A 27,341-nucleotide genomic window follows, 5' to 3' on the forward strand; every position below is an offset into this window, starting at 1 on the left:
GTGCGCTTTGTTCAATAAGGCAAACTGGCTCGACTCGAGCGGCGACGACTAGAGGGTAGAACCAATCGTGTTGGTGGCACCAATAGTGGAAACCTTCAAAGACACACTCTTGGACGGGGGGTTTGGGCTGCGATGGTCGAATCCGACGGCGTTCGGCCTCTTGAGCATGGTGCGTTGAGACAGTGTATAGCATGGGGACACCTCAGTGTAATCTACCTGGTAGCGAACAGTATATGGCATTCCAAATAGCAATTTTGACCGTTCATTACTAAGATAGGCCTTTTCAGTTGATAGGTCCACGTATGTCACTGTTCACAACTGCCGAACAAAGACGCAAACGCTGACCTGTCATTTTCATAGGAGAACTGTCAATTATCCAAATCAGCTGATTTTAAACGTCATCTGTTTAGGCTTATTCAGCAAAAGTTTTGCTGAGAGTCAGCTCATAAACGTCACGTTTTGCTGGGATATCAGTCAATAGTTTTACTAAGCACACGGCTGTGTGCGTTTTGTTGATGATCCATCTGTTTTGAGTGTGTAAGTTGCTTTCGAAATGATCAGTGACTTACCTTAGCATTGTAGACATTAACTAGCATGCGTTTCCTTTTCCTTCTACACTCCATTGTTATGATTCTTGTCACAACTCCAATAAATTAAGACTAGTTGTAGTTTAGGTCTATTTACTTCGGAGGTCGGAAGAGTAAAAAGCCACGGTGTACAGAAGGTAATATATTCCCGAAATCTGACAGTTTTTTTATGACGTAATTCAAATCGTTCATTGGCGATCTAGTACTCCACCCAATTTGATCCACGTGAAAGACGATAAGAACGATGTCACATGTTTACATCCAAAATAGATGTTTACATAGGTTACTAGCCTGCCTTGTGATCTTTATGCTGTGGTAATAAGTGTAGAAAAGAATAATGTCAAACAACTTAATTAACATAGGCTTCTTTGATCATGGCTTCAGGCCATTACTCTATAACAATTCTGTATCCTCATTTACTGGTCATGTTGTGTTTGAGTGCCCGTCCTTCAAAGTGTACTAGAAATTATTTTAGAAAAAGTTACTTTTTCAATGAAAATCTCACTCTGTATTACCTTGAAGTAAGAGCATTTATCATTAAAACACAGAAAGATTTCATAGCAATATGGTATTTTGTCTTCCTTCTTAATGATTTGTTGATAACGCCCTCATCAAAGGAGCCGCATGGTACGCCGTATCGCAGCAACCCCCAAATGGAGACGCATGGTTACTCTGATTGCAACGTTTTTCGCACCGATTCGACTTCCACGTTCGACCATCGTCAGAAGATCCCCTTTCGATACGCCGAACCGACAGACTGCTGCTGCCAGTCAGTGCGAGGGGCCCGGGGTTTGGCTGTGGCCGGGCCGGGGCTGGATGGAGCTGGTAGCCTGGTTGCACACCCCCCAGCTGGCCGTGTGGCTTTTGATGGTGAGCCAGATCCGGGCGACACAGAGGCCACACGACCAGAGAGCAAGAGGCACAGACAAATAACGGTGGTGGTAAGATAGGGGCTCGCATTGGCCCGAGCGAGAAAGCAACACCCACCTCAGTGCAATGCCAAACGAACGTCGAACGCACACACAGCAGAGCATGCTACGATCGAAAACAAACTACACAGCAGCCAGAGCTAGCGCGCGCATTCACACACAGAGCCAGCGAACTGGCAGCGCTTTGAGTGTGAGTTGTTTTCATCGAGTTTCATTCGCAAATTAAACTCTGGAATGTGAGCATCGCATCGTGCGCCTCGAAGCGAAAGAGCGTGTGCCGTCGTAGCCGTTGTCGCCGCCGTCAACGAAGCGCCGTCGTCGTCGAAGGCTGGTAGTGCGTCGTCAGTGCGTCTCAGAGAAATACCTCAAAAAAGTTCGATCCATCGAAGGATCCTTGAAAAGGAAAAAAGTGCGGAAAGTGTGTATCAATCAAGCGGGAAGAAATCATGGCCCAGTAATAATAGAGAGAGCGGAAGAAGCGCTGTCGCAAGTGCAATAAGTTGGGAGTGAAGAACGAAAGCGCGGGAGCTTCACCACACTAGAAAGACTTGTTAGTCGAATCCTCCAAGTAGTCCAAGAGTCCAAGTCTGAATTCGGGAAAATGGGGTGTGCAGTGCAGCAGGAGCCCGCCAGCAATGAGAAATCCTCAGCGGCGGCGCTCAAGACTGAGAAAAGTCTGAAAGTTCCAAGCAGTCAGTGTAGTTTAAAGAATACTAATGATAGCACCAGCAGGAGCAACAGTAGCAGCAGCAACAGCCTTAAGAAGGCCCACAGTGCACTAGTTAAAATTCTTGAATCCGCTCCCCTGAATAGTTCAAATTTGAAGACCCTGCACAGCGGAAGTCCCGGTGTCAGTGGTTCTAGTAGTAGCAGTAGTAGTCAAAGTAATCAAGTAGTTGTAGTAGCTCCTAAGGAGGAAACGAAAATCAGTGTGTTAGCAAGTAGTTCCAGTCAAACGGTAGAAGATCCTTCCGCGGTGAAGATGAAAACGACACCGAAGATCGATTTCTGTCCGTGGAAGAAGACCACAATCGCCAAAGAGTGGATAAGTGCATGCGAGCAGGACTCATCAGATAAGAATCAACCTCAGCAGCAGCAGCCAGCAGAAGTAGAAGGCGTCAGCCAGTGTGCCATACTAAGCGAACAGTCCCCCAAGCAAACAACGTCCGGAGCGTGCCGGAGTCGAGAGTCCTCGCAAAGTTCCGACCACTCGTCGCTGTCAGCATCTCCGGAGCCCGCCAGCGACGACAGCTGCTGCAGCAATAGTTGCAGTTCCAATAGCAGCAGTAGCGACTGCTGTTCCGACTATCTGATCAATGATCTCTGCAAGCAGTTCGAGGAGAACCTATGCGAAGATCATGTACGTTCACTTCCATACCTACGCTTGCCTGTCTACCCATTCAGCAACCTTCTCTTTATTTATTTTGTTTCTTCAGATCTCATTTTACCATAGTAACCGACTCAGTAGGCTGGTCGGTCCGTCCAATGGTCGTCAACCTTCGAATTAATTCGTTCTCCTTCTCGCTCTCTTACAGGGTTTCTTCAGGCGCTCGATCCAGCAGAAAATTCAGTATCGCCCTTGTACTAAAAACCAGCAGTGTAGTATACTCCGAATAAACCGTAATCGCTGCCAGTATTGTAGGCTGAAAAAATGCATCGCCGTTGGAATGAGTCGCGACGGTAAGTACAAAAACCTATTCATAATTGAGAGTCCTTCAAAATCAAATTCGGTGCTACGTGACCGTAGCGCGCGCGTCTAGGGTAAACAAGTCCTTGAATCGACAATTAGCCTGCTAACCGAAAAAAAAAGAATCTCAATCTACACGCCACACATCCATGTCTGTGAGGAGATCAATCGAGCCAGCCCGAAAATCTCGCATGTTGTCGCAACAATTTCACGGCCCCCTCCTTGCTCTCGCTCTGTCGCTCGAGCGATCGAACGCAAATTCCGCTATTAGTCGCCGCTCCCAGCCCAGGGTCTCCCCCTTGAGCAAGTTGGCACCAGCCCTGCTTGCTCCTCATCGCCCTCATCAGAGTGTGCCATGGCTCAATCGCGACATCGTTTGCACACTCACACTCGCGCGACATTGCACTGACAGTCGCCTGCGGTTGCCTTGGTATGGTTGGTGTTGAGCAATTTGGTCTCTCGCTTCAACCCATGGTCAACCACCCCGAACGGTTCGGTCGGTAACGCTGTCTCTTTCGCGCCGCTGGCGAGTGAGTATGCGCAATAGAAAGTGATACAGAGCGACACACCATCACCAAGCTGTGCGAACGGTGAGACGGACGACGTCGAGGCTAAAGCGAAGTTCATTGACCGTCTAACTAGGCCATAATCATTTTGAACTCTATTTAGGTCAGAAAAATATTCGCTTGCTTTTGTGGCGCTCTCATTCGTTCGTTCGTTGGTTCGACGGTTCGCAGCACTGGCGCGCAGCTTGCTTCGATGATGTGTTTGGTTTTTCGGGGGTTATGGGATGACGAGAGCGTTCGCTATTACTTTTTTTTTTCTTTTTTGAGCGAGGCCCTGACACACTGGTGTTCGCGCGATGGCCGTTTGCGTGTTCTTCTTGGTTTTTAATTTTTTTTATTGCACCTCTTTATCGAAGGCTTTGATAGCGCGGACTGTTGTGCACACACGGGTCTTGAATGCGGGCACTTCCGTTCGCTGTTTTGGATAATTATGCAATTTGTTTGTCTGGTGAGCGATTAGATGCTTGAAACTTCACGCTGCCTGATTATTAACCGAAATCTCTTTCCACTGATTGCTGTTTTGATACATAACTGACGCTTCCAGCATCTTTTATTGAACTATTTTCAACTGAAATGTCAGCTGAAAATAACTGACAGGAAGAAGTTGGTCCAGATCACTTTAAAACCTTTTGTTTACCGCAAAATAACAATTTTGATTTAGCTCCAAAATTATGTCAAAATAGAAAATCTAGTTTATTTATAGCAGATAAAAAACCTTCCCTTTTTATAGCAAGTGTCAACCAATTTCTATTCGATAATGAACAACTTTTTGTTGAACTTTATTAAATTTTGTTGAATATTTTAGCCAATCCGGAGAACACAAAACTTTCATTCCCATGAGAAAGGCAATCCCAACAAACAATTTAGCTGTATAACAGCTAAAGAGGAACAAGCCACTCTTAAGCAAACTTTAGCCTAAGAAACTGTTATTCAGCTATTTTTGTTTCTTGAGCTGTCACCGCTACTAGGTGGATTACTATGCGTTTCATAATGTTCCGAAGCGACGCACCAGCAGAATGGTGTTGTAAATAAGCTCTTAAAGAGCGTCTGTCGCACCCCGCCATGTTTTCCAAACGTCTATCTTAACATTGCAAATCCACCTTGGACCCACGGTTTGCCTCCTTGTTTGCCGTCTTCAATTTTTCAAGGTAATTTTGCACCGACCTGCCTCCTGCCTGCCGTCAGGCTGACACACGAACGAGCGTTAGGCCAATCGAGTCGAGAGCCCCGCACGTATGCACAAAAACGTTTTTGATTGTCTGCTAAATTTGTGTCACTTTTTTTTTATCTCGCTCCACGCGATTACTATTTCTTCTTTTTTTGTCGGCGGCAGCGACGGCGGCTTCGTCGTTGGAGGCCTTCTTGAGGCCTCCGCCGTGTCCTCGAGCTCGATTTTTGCGAGCAATAAACACGCTCCATCGCAGTAGGCCGAGAGGCAGGCAGGTAGGCACCGTGCAAAATTGAGGATGGAGGCGCATGGCGCGCCGCACTTCCAATATGCGCGCGTGCATTCGCTTCAACGACGAACGGACTCACACAGCTAAACAAAGCAACATGGCTGTCTGTGATGTCTGTCAATGCGCGCCGGTTATTATGAAAGAAGCTCCGCGCGCGCGCGTATGTGTATGCGCGCGATGAGCGATGCGAAGCGAATGGGCCGAGAAGGTGAAGAAGACGCGAGCGAGCAAGCGAACGAGCCTCTCAAAACGCGGTGCGTGTGAAATCTAAAATTTCACTTTCTCTTGTTTCGTAATCGCTCTGCGCGCTGCGCTGGATGGATTGGAAGGAAAGAGGTGCACACAGCAAAGCGAACGAGAGAAATGTCAATCACCTTTTCGATTATTACCCAGCACCATACCACTCTCGTATGGCTCGGAGCTAATGAATATGTATGGGAAAACTGGGACATGCAAATTTGATGATTTTTTGTTATCCGGAAATGAGCGGTGGCGATAGGTTCATGTAACATTTCTTGTTTCAATCACCCTTGTATTCCGTAGTACTGGTAATGGGTAGCTGTTACGGGAGTGTAACGTGTGATGCAAAATTGATACATTGCGGCTGCATTTGCGTTAGCTTGACAGTTTCCCGACTGGGAAAGTCTCCCGAGTAAGCTTTTTCCCAGTCGGGAAATCGTCAAGCTAACGCAATTGCAACCGCAATGTATCAATTTTGCATCACACGCTACACTCCCGTAATGGCTAAGCGGTCTTTGAAGCGGTCTTGACGTCTTCACAGTTTTTGACTAAAAGCTCCTTGTCAATGACCATTTTGTATTTGTACATCGTGTGGCAGACGAAAAAACGCTTTGTTCCCAATAAAGTCAAAGAATTTCAAAATTTCCTTAGCGAAAAGTTCACGAACTGCCCGTCACCCTTAGCAGTGTGTTGACGAACACGCTTTGACAGTATGGACCCATAACTCGTACACCTTAGCATTCGAGAATTTTGTTGCTTGGTTACCCTCGGTCTTGCACGTGCTATGTTGACCGTTGTGCTAAAATTTCGAGCCTACTATGTTTACCTATGCCCCTAATTTGTAAGGCACTGATGACAATGTTCCAATCTGGACTGGATCGGCGAATTTCACCGATTATCGCTTGACGCCATTCAATTGATTATATCATTCGGATCAGAGCCACGGAGACTCTAACTGTAATGTCACGAAAACTTTCATTTTCTAATTCACGCCTAGTTTACGGGTGCCCCACGTTCGCTTCGCAGTCGAACAAGGCCCGTTCCAAACACGATATAGATCTCGATTTGGTGTCATTGTTCAACATACCTACAGCACCACCGAGTGACGAAAACGCAAATTGTCTTCGTTGTCGTCTCGGTCGCCGTCGTTGTAAACGTGACGATCCCCATTCACAGAGCGTTTAAATTCCAACCAGTTTGTGTTGTCGTTGATCGAATAAGTGCCCCAAGCGCCGGCCCCGGTCAGTAACCCGACGGACGCATAGGACGCTTGTGCGATCAATTCCTCCAAGAGCGCGGACGCACGGTCTTTCGAAAGTAACATTCACAAAACCGCCACACTCACACTCTTCTACAGGGGGGTGCTGTGCTTACATAAAGGCTGCTACTCTCCGGGTCGAAGACCGAGCGAGACAGCGAAGCGCCTCCACGTGCGAGAGCGAGACAGCGCCACCACCAGCTGAAGTGGTGTGAGTGCACGCTCTGGTACGTATGGAAAAAACGAAGGCGAGTTGAGGCGATGTCGTTGACTCTTAATTCGGTCATGCACGGTCGTTCACTTGTTTTACAATTCATGAAAAAAGATTATACATTTGCAACCCCCCGTGCTTTTGGGGCTGCCTGCCTGCCTGCTTGGATGCATGGTGAGCTCGTTTTACCTTCAGCTGAGCTGTGAACGTTTCTCAACTCGGCGAGAGTCGAGTCGGTCGAGATGCTGCCGACTACTGGATCCAATCGTAGCTAGGGATACCATATTTGGCACACATGTAAAGAGTACATTTAAGAATTCTGAAAATAGAGTACAAAAGAGTACGGTAATCCAACGTATTTTTTTTTTTCAAGTGGTTATTGTTAATGCAATTAAGCGTTGCAATTGTGAGCAAATGCTTTAAAAGTTTTTAACGTTATTTGAAAAAAAAACTTTACTTTTATACTTAATCTTAGAAGTCATGTACTTTTGAAGTTCTTTGATGTTAGGAAATCTGTAAACAATGACACCTAAAGGTAGGCAATTTCTTGGGGGAGAAAATACCACATTACATTTGAAACGTGTTGTGAAACGAGGGGTGCTGAAGCATAATAAATTGTATCACTGAAGGACTTATGATTTTTTCGATAGAATCGATAATTTTACTGAAATATTTTATTATGAAATTGTATTCTTGACAAAAAGAGTACAATTGGGGCTATTTTACAAAAAACTAGGAGTGTGTAATGTCTGAGACATAACCGCAATGTTGACGTAGGACTAATTTTTAACGCATAATAAAGAATTTGGGGCTCACAGATGAAGTAAACGTGTATCTATTCAGCAAAAATAACGGCCAGAGTAAAATCACTATATGCTAAAGACTCGAAATCTGGCGATTGTTGCTGGTAATGATGATTCCCGTATCATGACGATGATGCTGCCGAGCAATGCCTTTAAAGTTGAAGGATTCGTCATTGAAATAATCGTCATCATTGAAAATTCGAAAGCAGTTTTCTCGTACAAAGCTGAAATTTCCGCAGTGAAAATGTATTCACTGTATTGCGGCTGAAGATTGGAGTACAGTGAACTTATTTTCACTGCAGAAATTTCAGTTTAGAATGAGAAAACTGCTTTCGAACTTTCAATGATGACGATTATGTCAATGACGAATCCTTCAACCTTAAAGCGCATTTGACAGGTATCCTACTCCAGGGTGGCCAGTGAACCGGGAAAACCGGGAGAACCGGGGAAAAGCCGGGAATTCGGAATCACCGGGAAAAAACCGGAAAATATTCGGGAATTCAGATTGCCACCGGGAAAATTTTGCATTTCCAGGAATAATTCCATACTGCTCTATTATTTCTGATTATTAAACACTTTTTATCATCCATGAAAATAATCTGTAATGCCAAGCTTGTTGCTGGTTTAACAGAAGTTGCAATATTTCGATATATTTTATTGAAAATACGACTTGCGTTATATTTAGATGTTGAGAATTTTAAAATCATAATATCGGTTGCTGAAGTCGATCTGTTAAGTCATTTTAAAAGTTATAACTGTTTTTATTCTTAGTTTTCAGCAAATCAAGAAGAAACAATAATTTATAATTCCTGCGTAATAATGTAAAAAGTTTCAGTAAACTTTAGTACAGGGCAATCTTCCTTTGAATTAGTCTTGTATCGATGTCACCAAAATACAATAATGCTACAAAAACTAACAAGGGCACTCACATGTTTCTTTTCACTTAGCCACATCAAATTGAAATTGTGGGAAATGTATTTTAACAAAAGCAACAAGAAATTGATGAACAGACTAAATGGAGTAAATAGGACGTTGTCGTTGGCTAAATTTTAACAACAGTTATATACAACTAAACTGAAACCTAGAATCAGTATTTTTACTTGGCCAAACGTAATTCTAAGCAGTTTTTTTTTGGCAAGTGTTACTAAAACAAATAATGTTATTATAAGGAACATGAGAGACGAACACAAAACAATAAAGGCTATAGGCTTTCTGAAAAAAAATGTAAAATTGTTAAAAGGAATTAACGATTGCTCAAAGGAATTCAGCAATAAGGCCAGTTTCGTGTCCAAAAGGAATCGCTCAAGAAAGTTTTAAACCAATTCCTGGAATAAAAATTCAACAGTGACAGCCATTTGAATTGTCATTCCTTCGCAACTGCGTACTGCGAAGAAAAACGGTTTCTTGGGCGATTCATGCAAGAATTTCTGTAATATAATTGCTTTCCATCAAAAGTTTGAATATTTTTCAAAGAAGCCTGTGTGCCAAAAATTTCTGAATCTGAACATGTTGTTTAAATTAACTTGATATGAAACATCTTCAAAATTTTAACACAAGTATAAGGCATACTGTATCAATTCTAGTGGAAATGATGTTTTGACGTTCAAACTAAAAATGAGAAGAAATGTGAAAGTACTTTACAGTTGCAAAAATGTACATGTATAGTTTTTACAGAAACCTATGTTCTGAATTTTACCCAAAAGAATCTCTTGAAGTTCACCCAGGAGTTTAATTGAAAATTCAAACATATGTTAGTTCTGAAATTTATCCTGGAACAGCTCCTGAACCGATAGGGATTATTTTATTCAACACAAGTAAACAAACAAGTAAAACCGGGAAAAAATTGAAAATTTCGGGAAAAAACCGGGAGAAAACCGGGAAATCAAAACCTGAAATTCACTGGCCACCCTGCTACTCGATTGGAATGACATTGACAGTAAATTTGGAATTTCAAATACCAAATATACAGCGGTGTATATTTAGTATAAAAATTAAACTTTATCGATAAACTAAACTATAAAAATTAGAATTAGTTGAATTTTTAGAAATAATTGAATAATGCTCCAAATAACTCTTTCGGAAGCTTTGGGGCCCTTAAAAGAACCATTTTGGTATAATTCATTGCCACCCATGCCGCCACCACCGATTGATCCGAAAAGAATCGAGGCTTCATTGGACAGAGGGCGGTGCCACCCGCTTGCTCATCCGTTGAAGCGGATCTTTTTTGGGATCTTGCTGCTGCTGCCACCGACAATCCATGAAAGAATCGGGGCCCCGGCAAACAAAAAGTGACGCCAATCGAATTTTCGTTTGCCGAGGCGGATTTTTCTTTGGATGTTACTTCCGCTACTGCCTCCACTGCCGATGGATCCGAAAAGAATCGAGGCTTCATTGGACAGAGGGCGGTGCCACCCGCTTGCTCATCCGTTGAAGCGGATCTTTTTTGGGATCTCGCTGCTGCTGCCGCCGGCAATCCATGAAAGAATCGGGGCCCCGGCAAACGAAAAGTGACGCCAATCAAATTTTCGTTTGCCGAGGCGGATTTTTCTTTGGATGCTGCTTCCGCTGCTGCCTCCACTGCCGATGGATCCGAAAAGAATCGAGGCTTCATTGGACAGAGGGCGGTGCCACCCGCTTGCTCATCCGTTGAAGCGGATCTTTTTTGGGATCTTGCTGCTGCTCGGTGCTGTCCGTCCGCTGCTGTGTGTGCCGATGAAATGATCGAAATGAGTGTGTGCACCACTTATATAAGTTTCGTCGTGTCGCCTCACAGAACTATGCTTGATTGTGATTGGTTGGGTAAGACTGATCTCGAGCTTTTACTAATTTTCAGCTCCAGCCTCAGTCAAGGCACATCATTCAATTGAGCCCCAGCTAGGAAGCATAAATTTGTGGTGTTGTAGGTTTAAAGCTTTTACCATAGTTGATGACGTCAAACCCGACATCAACCTATCATTCACCTATTTTGATTTTAGCCACCAAACCTAACATAGACCCAATAGTTGATCGATGTTGGTCCAACAGTGGCCCAACATTCGATAAAAATTGACCCGACTTTAACCCGACATTCGACATTTTTTCAGTCTGGCGGAATCCAGAAAGAAATCAGAGGGAACAGCTTTTATACCCCTAGATTAGCAGATGCAGCTCCTCCCATTCGGCTGGCTTTCCAGAATATTTCATTTGCATGGCCCGCCCCGCCTGCTTCAGACGCTTCAAACGATTAATCAACCCAGAAATGGAAAAAAATTTCATTAAGCGTTAAAGTAAACAAAATATTGGATGATTTAGATCATTTTAATTCGAAAATTGTTAGAGTTAAACAATGTTTTACGGAAAATAGTTCTGATAGGGTAATGCGTTGCTGAATTCTGTGTGGAACCATTAGTGGCCGGAATTCAATCATTCATTTTTCGGGTGAACCACACTTTTCTCGATTGATGGAGTAAAATTATCTGATTTACAACTCTTGAAGAATCATTTTTTGGTGATCCTGATAAGGACCGTTTGATAAAGTAACGATTTCAGGAAGAAAATGGCATGAAACCGCCTTGCCACGCAATGCGTGTTGGTTTTCTCCGTGCTAATCCTGCAGGATGCCACCGAAAATTGGTAGGCCGCTTTCTGCCGTGGATAAGATTCATGACGCTATCAGCACGATAGCCGAGAGTCGCCGATGGGTAGTGCTCAGGTGTGGAGGTGACATCCACCCTGCTTGACTGATCCAACGAAAATGACGAAAGAAATCAGAGGGAGCAGCTTTTATGCCCTAGATTAGCAGATGAAGCTCCTCCCATTCGGCTGGCTTTTCAGTATATTTTATTTGCATGACCCGCCCCGCATGCACCAGACGCTTGAAACGGTTAATCAACCGAGAAATGAGAAAATTTCCATTTAACGAATAAAGTAATCAAAATATTGTAAGGTTAATATCATTTTAACTCGAACAACGTTATAATTTATCCATGTGTCACGAAAAATGGTTCGGATAGGGTTGATAAATTCCGGATGGAACCATTAGTGGCCGGCATCATCATTCTTGCGGGGCCACCAAGCATTCAATCTTTCACTTTTCGGTTGCACCACACTTTTACCGATCCATGATGGAATGAAATAATTATCTGATTCACAACTCTTGATGAATAATTTTCTATGGTCCTGAAAAGAACCGATTGAATATTGAAAGATTTTAGACAAAAAAATGACATGAATTTATCATGCCACGCAATGCGTGTTGGATTCCTCCGTGCTGAATGCTGAACGCCGTCGAAAATTGGCCCGCCGCTTGTTGCCCTGGATGTTCCTGATGCTATCATCAATGCGCCACCGCCAATCAATCGGCGAAAGGACCGAGCCCCGAGGACAGCGACGCAACTCGCAAATTCGTATGTCGCTGATCTTTCTGTGGATTTTGCTGCCTCTGCCACCACCGCCGAGCAATCGATGAAACGTATTCTTTCCTTCGTCTGCCGCGTTAGACGGTTAGAAGGCGAATGTGCAACAGCACCCTTGCCGACAACCACCGACGCCGAGCCAAAACGGCCGTCAAAGAATAATGAGCGAAAACGCAAACGAAGAAAGTGGGCAGCTCTCGTTCGATGCGTTCACCTCGAGACGACAAAGGCAAATGAGGGAAGATGCGAAGAAGCAGTAGCTTTTATATTCGACGGGAGCATCCAAAATGTGCTCCAAAATGTGCTCGATCGTGATTGGCTGGAATAAACATGGGTTCACTTTTCCCAATTTTTCAATAGTTTGTTATTGAAAAACAGCAAATATTATTATTGGACATAATTGGTGTAAAGATTTGCAATCGATTGGTGCCAAAATTTGGAAAATTCAACAAGAAATGGCTGAGCTATTAACGCTCAAAATCTCCACTTTAAACGTAACGCGGCTGATTTCTGAAAATTTAGAATGACACCCGGTATAGAAAAGAGAGACGTAGTCCTACGTCAAAAGAATAGTACGCCTAATTTTTGGCGGAAAAAGAGTACATGTACTCTTAAAAGAGTACGTCTGGTAACCCTAATCGTAGCAAGCGCGGCACCGTCCATGACTGACAATGAGCGCGTGAGATCTCCAGCTCTTATGAAATGAGGGCTTCTCCTAAATTTTGTTGCTTTTTTATGCTTCACCACATTCGATTGGTTAATTTTTGGGCGGAAAATGACCTCAAAAGTTAAGTTGGAAACGAGCACACACATGTGCCTGCTCGCTCTCCGTGCTGCTGCTGCGGCTGGTCCTCGTCCGTTGCGTACGGTGAGCACAGCGGCTCCCCATTCTTCGGCTGTTGTTCTCATTTCTGCTCCCCAATCATCGTTGTTCCCCGAGCGTCGTCCGTTGTTGGCTTGGCGCGATGGGTGTGCTGTTTGCGTTTCTTTGTACCATTTTTTTTTATAGGTTAAGAAACCGAGTGGCCAGCAACGACAAGTAAGAAGACAACGGCAACGTCGATCCATGCACACATATCGGATTCGACGATGGTGGTGCGAATCGAGGGCGACAGTTTCAAGTATCGTCGTTCCGTTTCTTTGTTGCACCCGAAAAGAAGAGGGCTTATCGTTGTTCTTTTGTAACTTTTTGTGCAAAAAAAAGTGCATCGCCCCGGGGAGAACAATGACGGCTACTTGGATGATGTCTGTGTGCTTCGCCGTCATGGCTCACTAGATTAGCACTCTTGGGGTTTCGCTTTTCAAACCGCTTTGAGTCAACTTTCTCTTGGCGATTGAACGATTTTTCGGTCAATTGTTGACCACAAACTTATGATTCCGAGAGGTGGTCGAACGGCAGGAAAACGTAACTTCCAGGTCGATGTGTGCAAAACAGCGCGAGAGAGACAGAAAGAGAGAGAGAGCGCGCGTGAGCCCGGGGCCCTAGCCGAGGTGAACGAACTCTGCCAGGGTACTCCCCACTTCCCACCACTGCTGCTGCTGCTACTGCTGCTTTGACGCAGGCAGGTTCCAATGATCGCTCGGCAACGCAACCGTCCTCGTCGATGACGGTCGTTTTCACTTTTCATTTCGCTTGGCTACCTCATCACACCATTGCCTACTGCGATGCGATGCGATGCGAGCGATGATCGCCCGCCCCGAACACCAGCGGTGGCGGCGGGCTGCTAGACACTTGAGGCGGGCGGCGGGCGAGATAGAGAGCGCTCGAGCTCGAACTCGAGCTGTTGCGCGCCTACTTTGCCTGCCCGTCATCCGTAACCACTCTGTTGGTTGGCGGCGCAAAAGGTTATTCACCTAGCTTGCCAATTGTAGGTCAACGAGCCAGTGTGAGTGCCAGTGTGCACGGGTGGACGGGTGCGCTCTATTGTACTCGCATGGGACGGACACGGACACGGACTGACTGTGTGTTGTTATCTCGAACATTGACGACGAACATTCAAACGGATTCATGACAAATGCACACAAAACGCCAGCGAAGCCGACGAACGAGAATGAGGAACAAAGCAGGCGGGCGAGCAGGGAGGAGTACTGGGAATAATGAGGAACGTGAGGTTGAGGGGGTGGTGGCGGAATATGGTGTGTGCTAATTGGACCAGATTGTGGTTCCGGATTGAACAAGTTTCAGTGACCTTTTGACACGGTGCTGTGGAGCTCCGCTGATACTGGGGTAGAATTTCTAGGACAACGAACTGTTTATGGGTTCGCAGTGTGTTCTACATCACGGAGGTCGTTGGCCTCGCGAGATCGTTAGGCACTACTAGCACATTGTTTGCAGTATGTAGGGAGGTTTACGAAAGATGTTGCAGGAAAGTGTTCTTAGAGTAATGAAGAAATAAATTTTCAGTTTTGAAGCTTCAAAATTTGAAAGGTTTTTGGAAAACGTTTGTAAAGAGTCGATGGTAGCGGCGCCAAGAGCTGAGGACTAAAGTGAAAGCCTACTATGATAACTCTTTCCTAGAAACCAAGCAATGGTTTGTCACTTTGCATCAAATTTCAATAGACTCAAGGATTTTTGAAAATTATCGCTGATTCCGACGAGAATTTCTGGCAACAATTACACATCGATGCTCTTGATACTTCTGTGTAACGACTTGTTTCTCAACTGTTACTTGGAGCAACTACGAAACATTCACATTTGTTATTTCTATAAATTTGACCGAACTTTTCAGTCAAACTTCTGTACTGACAACTAAACTTTTATGGTTGCCAATTGTACCACAGTCTAGCTTTAGTTTTTGCAGTCCTACACTGAAATAAATTTTGTTGTGGAAATTACTGATTCCATAGTAAAATTACTAACCGTACCTATGATTCTCAACCGACAACAAAATCTGTTAAGTTCACTGAATTATGATTGAAGTAACAATGCATTGCAGTAAATTTGACTAAAAGCGTAGTCGCCTCAACAACAAAACATTGTCAATTTTTCCTGGACACGCATCTTACAACACGGTATGGTTAAAAATACAATGCCCAGCTGTTAAATTTAGAATATTTTTGGTAATGTTAACAGCACTGCTTGTTAAATTGACAGTGTTTTAGTGGAATTAACAGGAAATAGCTGTCGGTTGAGAATCATAGGTACGGTTAGTAATTTTACTATGAAATCGGTAGTTTCTACAACAAAATTTATTTCAGTGTACTCACTAAATGATAGCGAGAAACAGTGTTTTTAATTCCGGTTTCTCCCGCCCATTGTGGAAATTTCGCTCTCCTCTTTTCAACGGGCCACTCTTTTGACAAAAGCATGGCGTTTAGACAGATAAGGTAGGCTATTCCGGCCTACAAAAATCAATTTTATTATAAATTTTTGTCTTGTTTATGCAATAGATATTGACTTTTCTGCAAATCATTTCTGTTTATGAAGAGCAATTTCGTCACTATCATTTGCAACTTTTCGGAGAAACCTTCCTTGTTTTTTGTTCACCGTGGAACGCAATGCATTGAAATTGGCATGTCAATGTATTGATTCACAAGGGGCAGTGTCGCACAACACACGTTTATTCAATAGGAAATCAAATCGAATATTAAGATACTGATAGAAATAATAGTAAAATTCCGTCGCAACAGTTTTGCTTATCTTGGTGCTTAAATTTTCGATCACAGTTGGCCATTATACCAGTTGTGAATTGGTTGATCTTGCAGATCGTACCTTTAGAACGCTTTGGCCGATTTGCATCAAATGACGTTAATACCCCGTTGTACATTTACCCAGTGGTGTTTTTTTTACTAATTCGCTTGTTTGATGGGCTCAGATGTCACAAAGCACAACGGAGCAGAAATTAAGAACCAGCATTTTAGCACTGATCAAACATGAAGCTGACTTCTTTGCACTCCTCATCGAAAGTTCGCTTTCATCATGATATTGCATAGCTTATCCCCTTGGACCAGATTGCACGGAAAAGTTCCCAGACAGTAACGAAGACGGTGAAACCCGACCGCGATAGGACTAATTTTCGGGCGGCTTCACGCGCATTTGACGCTCTTCACTTTCGTTGCTCCAGTTTGACGAGTCTGGTGGTGTCGGGGAGAAATCACCCAAAAAAAAAAAAATCAAATCCCCAAGTCGGTTGCGTCGCGTCGCATAGCTTCGGGCAGCGCGGCCGTTTGCGCACCACGACCAAGACGATGGTGAAAGTAACCAATTTCGATTTCGTTTCGAAATGGTGCCTTTGCAGCCGTCAGACACACGGCACGGCAGTCTCGCGGTCTCGCACCGAGGTTAGTGAACTCTTTGCTGTTGTGGATGACGTTTATGTAAAAACCGCACCGTCGCTGCCGCGAAGCGCTAAACGTGGCAGGCCATGGAGCGAATGCGGAGAGAGAGAGGGACGTCACTGGACTGGAGGAGATATTTGAATTCAATAGTGAAATTGAAAGTGGCAAAGCAGGCTGTGCCGAGCAGCCTACTGAGGTCATAGACACAATTTCACTTTGCTCCCACCAATTACTAGACTGGGTGCACTCGTGCAATCGGTGGTGGTCGTGATTGGGCTTGGAGACTTTCCAAAAAACATAAAATAGAGGCACCCAGTGCCTAGAGTGGCATAACTTTGTGATTTTTAGCGGAGATGGAAGGCGAAATTTATGGCCCACTTTTTTTTCCAAATCAAGATTGGGTCCGAACCGGAACCGAGTTTTTCACACACTTACACCACTCTCACTGTCGATTGGATATTCATGCGGCATACGATCGAACAGTGGGAGAGATCGGGGTGACATGCATCCCCTCAAGCATTGACTCGATTTTAGCGATAAAACGCATAAAAATGTAGGAATGTATGCGCATTTGTAAGGTTCACATGACTGTTTGGGAGTTACGGCGTGAACTGACGCATTTTGCCCAAGGGGTGCTCGCAGCATCATGCTTTCTACACTTACAATAGGGTCTTAAAATTAAAGACGAAATCTCGCTTATATTGAATAATACGATCAAGCATGGTATTCTAATCGGAAATGTACTTTACTCGAACTTGAAAAACAAAGGAATAATGAGAAAATTCGAAATAAGAAAAATGGTAAATAGTTCTACTTTGACATTTGAGGTCAACCTTGTGTGACTGAGCTCGACATTTTTCGCACTGGGATTTCAAAAATGTTCCTACACGCTAGTTCGGGAATACCCATTAAATGAGTCTCAAGTACCCATTTTTCGAAGAAGTACTGAGCTGTCACATAATGGGTATTTTTCAAACTTCAAATAATGGGTGTATTTTCCACATTTTGGAGTTAAGCCGGACAACCTCACAATGGGTAAATAATGCACATGGATAGCTTTGACGAATGACGCCGCCATTTTGAGAATCGTCTTGGAAAAGTTTTTGTTGAGTTTAGAATACTCTTGAAATTTGGTAGTGAACGGACGACACCAGAAACAGGCCGATGAAGATACATTCCGGGAGCTGGAAGGTAAGTTTTTGACTCGGTTTTTGATCACTTCACCCATCTCCAAGAAATGTTTCCTAAAGCTTATTTTAATGAACTTTCAGGGCAGAGCAAATGATGGACATCCAAGTGATCAATCTTGATGACGGACATCGCCGGACTTGTCGCAGAACATAAGGCATGAGATGAGCTACGGTGCTACCGGTGCAACCCGAGGTGCAACCTACTCAACCTGCTTCGAAACCCCGTGTACATTGCAGAAAAAAAATTAGGTTAATTTTATAGATTGCATCTTTATATATGTATTAAAATGGTTCATTGGAATAAAATTTAAGAGTAAACGTAAAGAAAAATTCATTATTTTTTAATTAAAATATTTGTGCTTTTAATAGCTGGCCCGGCTGAAAAATTTCCAAAAATGCGGCATTTTTACCCATTTATTATTGAAAAACAATGGGGCATTTTTACCCATTTATCATTAAAAACAATACCCATTTTTTGAAGTTCGAGTCGAATACCCATTAATGGGTAAACGGCGAATACCCATTAAATGGGTTAAGCCACTTTAGTTCGAAATGGGTACTAAAGTACCCATTAATGGGTATTCCCGAACTAGCGTGTATATCTGACATACACGGTGAAAAAAATCACTCAAAGTATGTGTTATAAGCTAGGGACGAGACAAAAGGCTAAAAAAATAAAAATTATTTATTTTCAACTACGGTTAATAAAAACGTCTAAAAATGAGTACTCTTGAACCATATGTTGTGGTTTAAAACAGGAATCCCGATACGACTTTAGGAGCCTATTGTACTTTTTTCACACAAACCATAAATTTCGCAAACGAGCACTGAGATTTTCGTGTCAAGTTACGCTATTTTGTTCCGTTTTGACCACCAAATACAGTTTCTTACCGATTTTGGCAACACGAGGTGAATTCATGTTGCCAAAATCGGTAAAAACAGTGTTGTTAAAAACGGGTGTTGCCAAAATTGATAAGAAATTGTTGTCAAAATCAACAACCGAAAAGGGTTAAAATCTTGGTTGTCAATTTTATTATGTTTTTGTCTTGTAAAACTCCAATTTTAAGTCAAGATAGGTTATGAAAATTTCATTGAATTAGTGCAGAAATATTGCATCATAACTCTTTTCTTCAGGAATGTATTGAAGTAGGCCGTTTTACTCCAGCGGCGCCTACTAAACCGATTCCCCCTATGAAGCGACGAAAAGCTGCGTTCGGTGTCGTAACCGCACCGGAGGCAATGCTCGCTGAACGACGTACCTACTCATGAATCATGTAACTATACTTTTCTCAACCCGAAAAAAACGACTTTTAATTTGATCAATCCCAAGCTCCATTCGGTCATTCCTCCCCCTGGCAAGAGCAAAAGTCAAAAACCTTCCATCCGTTCGAGTGGAAATGGCAATCATTAGAACACCTTCCAAAACCGTGCTTTTCCGCATCCAACTAACCCGAAGCATCGAAGCAGGCCAGCGCCAGAGGCGAGGAAGCATCCACCTCTCCAATGGCAACCTCATTTCGACACCACTAATGGCCAAGTCATCGAACTCTGCTGCTCGTTTGCGCGCGCCCGGGTCGAACGGCGAGCATCGACCACAACAGAGCTATAGCAGGAGAGTTCAACCGAGTAGAACGTTCTACTTCCAGCGAACCGTGAAGCAACCGGCCCGGCAGCATCAAAGTTCATTAATTCGAGCTCGAGCAGGCGACCTTATGCTCCACCACCACTGCTCGAAACGCTGCGATAAAAGCTTCAAACCGTCGTCCGTCAGAGCGAGAAGCGCCCCCCAGGCGTGGAGCTTACGCCCGCTCGCTATAAGACAGGCTGTGAGTCAGCGAGCGCGCTGTCAGTTTGCCATAAATTCGTAGCAGGCTGTGTGTGCTGTCAAAAGCGCTCACGAGCAGTCATCGAACGGAGAGAGCGAGAATGAGTGGATCGGAGCGAGCTTTTCGACCACCCAACCAACCAAAGCAACCGTCGACGCGGGTCTGGCTGCCACAGCCTGCTTCGATTTCGTGTACATACATAGAAGAGAGCGAAGCAAAGCGAGCACCGCAAACATGAAATAAATATAGGGGGTGAATCAAGGTTATCACGAGTCAAGGACAGCGTTTTTTTTTTCTATTCACCTCCGCCGTGCCTACTGCGTTCTTCTTCCCGTCTCCGCTTCGTCTCGTTGTTCGTGCTGCTGTCTGCTTCGAACTTTGGAGGAGGGTGGCGGGCGACGGCGCGGCGGGAAGTAATTTGCCAGAATGTAATGCGATTCCGCTCGAATTTCACAGCCTGCTGCGTGCGAAGATAATGCACACGCGTAGGCGGAGGGATGACCCCTTATCACGATCGCATTCGCTACATCGAACGGCGTCATTTCCGGCAACGGGGTCAAGCGATGTCAAGAGGAAACAATGTCGAACCGAACTCATGTAATCAATCGATGGAGGAAGATGGTTCTGGTTGGTACCGGAAAGAAAACCTCCAATCAAGAACACCACCGTCAACAAGGTGGTAGAAGGCAGCGCGCGCGGTACGTGCTGGTGTAAAAATAAACCACTCGGCCCCGCGCGCTAATATGTAGGTATACATGAGGAGAGGGCATATACCTACGTGTGTCTGTGCCTCTATGGTGGTTGGTTGCCGATGGTAACATTCAATTCGGATAAGTTCAAGGCCAACTATAACGACACTCTCGCCACCACACACCGCCAAGCAAGCGGCGAGGAGACTCCAGATGCGCAAAAATGTGTGCGCGCCAGCCGCCGTCGTGGAGAGTGATTGAGAGCAAACACGTGAGTGACAACAAGCACTTCAAGAAGCTACGTACCACCAATCTTCCTGATCTACTTCGGAGCGGAAGAAGCACGGGAAGGTATACGGTAGCGAGCGACGTTCGACATTGGTTCCAGGGTCAGTGGATTCGTTGAATGGCTTCAACGCGGTGGTCGATGTCTTCTTCCTTGGATAAAGTGAGTTACCTCGAGCGCTGATGGTGGTAGAAGAAGAGCGTGAGCTTTGGGTTGTTGCTTGGGGCTTTTCCGCATGTTGTATATCGTGTCTCTCTGCGGGCAGTTGCTTCTATGTAGCAGTGAGCGAGCGGGGAGTTCGAGTGCCGAGTATCGCGCTTCGACGAGGGCTCTTTGGGTGTTCAGTAAGGCAGGACGGAGCTTTACAGTTAGTCCGTTGATGTCGGTGGTCGCATTTTAGCAGTCACTCCTCCGGTGGATAGTAGTGCGCTTGCAAGTTGATCGAAGTTGTGGAAACGTGATCGCGCGGATCGCGATCTCGATCGATCGATCTCTCCACCGCTGTCTTGCTTCTCGCCGTCAAGGACAACAGGAAGCAACATATTCAAGGGTACAAATTTCGGAGCCAAAAACGGTGTACGCAGGGAGTTTTTGGGGCGTTCGAGGAAGAGTGTTTAATGTGTGATCTCAATCCGTGTGACGTATGGGTAACCGTCTAGTTGCTCTGATATGATAAGGCAATCGAATCTCTGGAAGCAATCTGTGTTTGTAAGATAAATAGTTGCATGGAAGCAGCAAAAACGTGTCTCCAGGTGCTCTACACTCTGTGATTAGTGAAGTTACAAATGAAAACAAGCTGGGAAAAGCCGACCTACGTAGTGAAAAAAGAAAGATACAACCAGCGCTCGAAGAGAGAGTGCACGAGGAAAAAGCAGAGCAGTGAAAACAAGTAGGCTCTGCAGCGCACACGGCGGCTAGTGAAAGTGTGCTGGTTGGTTGCTTTGGTTGGCTGACTGGCATGGGTTACTGTGACTAGAGAGTGTGCCGCATAAATCTCGCTCCTTCGTCGCTGTTGCCGCGCGCTCTGCTGGATGGATCGGAATTGGAAACGCAATTTGACGTGTATGACGACGGTGAAAATCAATTTCCAAGTGAAACAATATGAAAAGCACAAGATTGCAAAAAACGTCGACATAATCCTGTTCCGAGTGCACTAGTTCGATATCAAGAAGTAATCCGCAAGAAGAGAAAGGTGTACCTACACAGTTTGATATAAATCTCATCAAGAAAAGAAGCAAAGAAATAGCAGTGAAATCAGTACCAAAGAAAAAGTTCCAATTTTTGACGCAAAGAATTCTACAAGTTGCAACATGAGCGAAGAACTACCAATATTGAAGGGCATCCTGAAGGGAGTTGTCTCCTACCACAATGCACGTAGGTTGAAGAGAACTTACTTTTCCGCTTATCATTCCATATCACACACAGGTTACAGGGCGCATTCTTCTCATCCCGCATTCCCATAATCCCATCCCGACCACCCCCGCATATCATCGGAACGCGCGCGTGAGTGGCGGCAAATGGCTTCCTTTCTGCCAGGCCACCCACAATCCATCGACCCAGCACTTGACCTCTCGTTAGTGTGCGAATAATTGTGATCTTTGACCTTGATTCTGGCAACGCCAACGCCACGCTTGCTCGCTTGCTCGCTTCCCATCCTACCGAATTCGAAGCATCCAAGCAGGCCATCATCAGGGTTTTTTTTACCGCGTGAGCAAAAGAGAACAACCGAGAGCCATCACTCACTCACTCGTCGCAGAGCCGTCTTCGCAGTTCGCTGGCTGATGGAGTTGCAGAGAAAGCGGTTGATGGAAAGGTTGCTTCCAGCTATGACATTTTTGAGGAATAGTGAAATATGCGTGCATATTTCAGTACACATTTTTGACTTACGAAACGTCAAACAGAACACTTTGACATTTCATGGACGGCCATTAGAATAGCCCTTTCCTATAAGATTTCTACATTTGAATGAGAAAGTTTCAATGAGAGGTCAAGTTTTTTGTATGTTCTTTTCATATCAAGCTCCTTCGATTGAAACTTCAGATTTCATTAAACTGCGTTAATTAAAACTATTGATAGACGATTTTCGAAAACGACATCATTGAAACTCCCAGACATCAACTGTCAGACGAAACAGCAATTATCTCTTGATCGTTTCACTGATTAAATTTTCCCCACAATCTTCTCAGTTCGCCAATTTCGTTCCGCAGTGCAGAAACGCGTCACGCCGTCGCCTACTTTTCCCTCTGCTCCACATGCGTACGCACCTTTATTTTGCATGCCGCATGTGCGTAGCCTACTATTCTACAACCGCGTCGTGCGTCGTGCAGACAGACGAAAGTGAAACAAGGAAGCGCAGCATGCCACTCTCACCTTCGGTTCACCGCTCGCATCTACGATGCAGCATCATGGCACACCTTGATCGATCAATCGTTCAGACGCCGCCACAGCCGCAGCAGTCGTTGAGACCTTCTAACTCGCAGTCAAAATAAAGGCCAAATCTGTTTGTATTTTCGCTTTTCCTCCTTTCTCTCTTGGTCTTCTTTCTGCTGCGCTGTGTGCGGCGAGCGTGCAGCGTTGTTTGTAATTTCTCTATTAATCACATAGCCTCATTTCACTCGCATCAATTCGACCGATGACGACGCGGACGCCGCGACCCCCTTCTCTTCCGGTGGACGCTTTACGGCGCAGCGCAGACAAGTTCCGAATTTGAAGCTCCTCCTCCTCTTCGCTGCTGCGTCTTGTTTTCGTTCGATCGTTTTCTCGCGAGCCTCCTCGGCCTCACGCATCAGCTGAGTCGCTCGGATAGCGTCGCCGCGTGAAAGTAACACACTTTTCCATTTATTTATCTTGGCCTCCGTCCTCTCGCTCTTTCTCTTCTCACGCTCTTTCTTCGATTGGCCCGACAAACGTGCCTGCTTGCTTGGTTGGTCGGTTGGCTTATTTTGGGCTAGTATCTTTTCACTTTCCACTGTGCACCCTGTTTCGCACGATTAAAGGGGGGCTCGCGCCGTCGTCTTCGATAAAAGAAAGTGAATTTCAAGCCCCTCCCGCCCTCCTTGATTTGCACCTGGTGCAGCGGCAGCAGCACCAGCAGTCGACGAGGTGTCCAAAAATTCCACCCAGTCTTCGAGGCAAAAAAGTGAAAAGCAACCGTCGCTGCCGCGAGAAGGTCATTAAACCAGAGTGCGCTTTCGATTTTTTTTTTTTCGGGGATCGCGTCTTCCGTGTTCAATGGGGGTCGTTCAACCTACGCGCGCCATTGTCGCGGCACCTCGCTGTACCGACTCTCGCTTGCGCACGCTTTTAGTAGGTCATTCGGTGGGCTTTCGCTCGCTCGATGCTCGATTGACACGGAACTGACTGACTTAACTAGGTTATAAAGAGCGCACCATGAACGCGACCTCGTGGTTCGTTCGCTTCTTTTGCGCCGTCCGTCTGACAGCAGCAGGCCACGACACCTTTATTCGGTCGATTCGGTCTCCTCGTGCTCTCAATGGAAGGCCATGACGCCGTCATCCTTCACGATCACAGCTTGCTGCGTTCAAGCTCGAGCTCGTTCGTGTTCTGGAGGACGCTTCCGAGACCCGATTCGGAAGAACCAAAGCCGTGAGCAGGGTTAACCCTTTCACCACTTTGCGCGCTGTCCGTGTTGCCATGAAACTGCCATAGGCTTCCTTGTTGTGTTTTTTCTGTGAGTGGCGGACGGCTTTATGATTTTTGAATGAGTCATGTGGTTGACGGTCAGGGCTGGCTTCGATCGTCTGGCTGACTGGAGGATTCATGGTCTACTGCGCGATCAGGTGCTGCGGCCGTTTGTTACCGATCGACATTTGATACTCTTTTTCGGTTTGTGGGAAGTGGGTCATCGACTACCGCCGGGTGAAAGATGTCGTTTAACAGTGGAAATATTGAATTTTAACATTTTCTCGTCTTTTTTCTTTCTCATTACAGCGGTCAGGTTTGGTCGGGTGCCGAAGCGCGAAAAGGCCCGCATTCTGGCGGCCATGCAGCAAAGCACGCAGAACCGAGGGAACCAGCGGGCGCTGGCCACCGAGCTGGACGATCAGCCCCGTTTGCTGGCAGCCGTGCTGCGAGCGCACATGGACACGTGTGAGTTCACGCGTGAGAAGGTCACCTCGATGCGGCAACGTGCCCGCGAGTGTCCGACCTACTCGATGCCTACTCTGGTAAGTTGAATTTTGGAATCATACGTCACAATTCGGTACAGTAAAGTCGCTTATCCACATCTCGTCACGGCGACCATCTGGGTAGCCATGAAAGTCACTGTTTACCTCTCAGTTCAATAACTGGATAATGAGATGTGGAGGGTCGGCTGTACCTGCGCCATTAATTGCCACGCAAATCGCCAAACGACGTCGTTCTCAGCATTTCGAACATAAAATTTCGATTTCCGGGCGGTTCTAGCCGACTTCCAAGGGCGCCGCCGTCGCCATTTGCGAAAAAAAAAAACATATTTTCAAGGTCATCTTTCGCGCGAATAAGCTTGTCGTCACTTCCTCGTATCAGAATCAAGCTCCCGTTCATACGCCACTACCACCGACTAGAAGTAGATATGTATCTCGATCTGAGCCGAGCTGAGCGACTTAGTTTACGCTCCCCCCGACAGAGTACAGCGGTAGTAGTAACAACAACACTCAGCCGCCGTCCATCCAGCACAGTCGTAGTCGTTGCTATTGACCTTGAAGACGAGTAGGGTATAGCAACAGAGCAATACAGGCCGCCGTTCTCGGCGATTTTTGCCGAGTGTACGGAAGCATGTTGCATCGCCGAAATCGCCGTAATCGAAGGGTGCCATGCCGCCGCAGCCGCCGAGGCGATAAACGCTCGAATCGAAACAACGCGTCATGGCCTACCTTGCAGGGTGCGTGAGTCCGTTCGTTGACTGACTACCGCGTAGCCATAAGCAAGCACACACGTTTGCGATTAGATTGCCTCCACGTGCGCGCCGCCGTCGCTTGCTGTGATTTGCGTCGATTGCAAGCAAGTGTTTTGCGCGTTTTATTGCCTATAATCGAGCGACACGGGTACTAATACAACGAAAGCGGCACATTCCCGTGCACACAGCCATACCAGACAGATAATGCGGAAATAAATTTAGCGAGCGCTAGAATATACGGTTATAGGACCTTGAGCTGCATGTTGAATGACTAGTGCGGCCGCCTGCTAATTTAAAAACACGTCGCCGCCACCGTTCTCTCGGATGCATGGACGGATGATCGAAGCAGGCACAGGAGGAGGAAGAGAATGCAAGCAAACTGAGCGCACCACTACTAGCTACCTGGATGACGATGCGATGCGGCCATATTGCGAGTGAGGGGGTAAAATGCCACAGGCAGGCTGGGCTAACCGCTTGCTAACTAACTGCACCAACTAAGGTTAGGTTAGGCTCGGTTCTATTATATCGAGTGACGTCAACATTGCAGTTGAATGTCAACTTGAAGTTCGTACCGGGGGTTCATGAGCGGTCGTCGATCGGTCGACCGGATGGCGTTGCACAATTAGCTTTGCTTGAAAGGTCTTATTTTTGGCACCGACGAAGCGAAACTTTTTGTGAAGGTGTCTTATTTGGGATGGTTTTTAGTTGGATCATTGATCATTGTATTTGTTGGGATAAACTTATTTTAGTCACTTTACTACTAACAGTTGGTCTCAAAATGAATCGCAAAACATACAACAAAACATTGACACCTCGAGAAGGCTTCTATTTTGGGCATTTTCTCGCTTAAAATTAGCGTTTTTTCTTTCGTACGCGGTGAGATACGTAAATCATTTAGCCGTGTACAAAAGTTCACGTCAATTGGTTTAAAATTGACTGAGTTATGGCGAAAAAGTTCCCGAAATACCAGCCACTGCCCAAGAGGTTCGGCACCCTACTCATATCCATGCATCATCGTTCGTCTAGTAATTCAAAAACAAGTAATGCATGACAAACCTGTTCCTCGAATCGTTTCCGTAACTTATCCTTCCTTTCAATTCAAAACACAAACACATTTTTCTTCCAAACATGTTTTTCCATCACGAAAGCTAACCAACAAACTGACGTTTACATTTTGAATCCTGACCAGATGACTATGACTACTATGATTGAAACTTTCTCTACAACGACGTTCTTCACAAAGCATATCTCTACTCTTTGATAGATTGGCTTATGTCATTGTTTCTCAAACAGGAGACGTCAAGTAATTCTGGAGTTCGATTTGATAAGGTCGTAAGTGACAAAATTACGCAAATCGAGCTTTTGTTTTGATGTTTTTAAGAATTACAACAAACTTTGAAGCAATTTCTATTGTTGGGCAGCGCCCATCGATGAGTTTTCGAAGAAGCGAAGAGCCCAGTTGATCTCCCCCTAGCTACAAAACCCGAAAAAAGCTCAGTCTCAAATGCGAACAAATGCGGCCAAGTTCATTGTCCTTCCGAGAACGAGGCATGCACACGAGAATACACTCTTCTCATCCGCATGGTAATCATTTCGCGCGCGTCTCTAGTTTATTGGCTTCCCCTTCGACTCTCGGCTTCGTTCGACTGCAGACAGGTTTGAGGCCAAATAAATTATAAAAGAAGTCGCGTCTGCCCGAAGAAGATCCCCATCAGGAGGGAAGAAGCGCTCCAATAAAGATGAGCTCCTCCAAAAAAAGAAGCAAAACCAAGCAGAAGGAAGCCAAACGCCGCGTCGATACGCTTCTGCTGCTGCTGTTGCCGAAACCTTGAACCCAGTTCGTCGACCTTGGCGTGGTATGTTATAGCGAGCGCGCTGCTGCTCGTTGCGAGCGCAAAGCAAACATCTATACACGGCAGGCAGCGGAGTAGCGAAGAAGAAAAGAACATTTTGCTCGTTTGCTGATGCCAAGCGAGCTCTGCCTACGTGCGAGGACGACGTCATATCGATCCACCACTACCACCAGTCAGTGGGCACCACAGC

General features: G+C 45.4%; 1 protein-coding gene across 11 annotated transcripts in view; it reads left to right on the forward strand.

The window, feature by feature from the left end:
- The window catches only part of LOC109425803 (ecdysone-inducible protein E75), a 209,824-nt gene that overhangs the window by 176,795 nt on the left and 5,688 nt on the right, over positions 1-27,341 (forward strand). For 10 of the 11 annotated variants that reach the window (XM_062856768.1, XM_062856770.1, XM_062856771.1 and 7 more), the window contains 2 exons: positions 3,052-3,196; positions 24,353-24,588. In XM_062856768.1, coding sequence (XP_062712752.1) covers positions 3,052-3,196; positions 24,353-24,588 — 381 coding nt within the window. Of the gene's footprint in view, positions 1-1,309; positions 2,877-3,051; positions 3,197-24,352; positions 24,589-27,341 lie in introns of those variants that run through there. The other variant, XM_019701146.3, reaches the window with a different exon arrangement.

Source organism: Aedes albopictus, chromosome 3, assembly GCF_035046485.1.
Source record: "Aedes albopictus strain Foshan chromosome 3, AalbF5, whole genome shotgun sequence".
Lineage (NCBI taxonomy): Eukaryota > Metazoa > Arthropoda > Insecta > Diptera > Culicidae > Aedes > Aedes albopictus.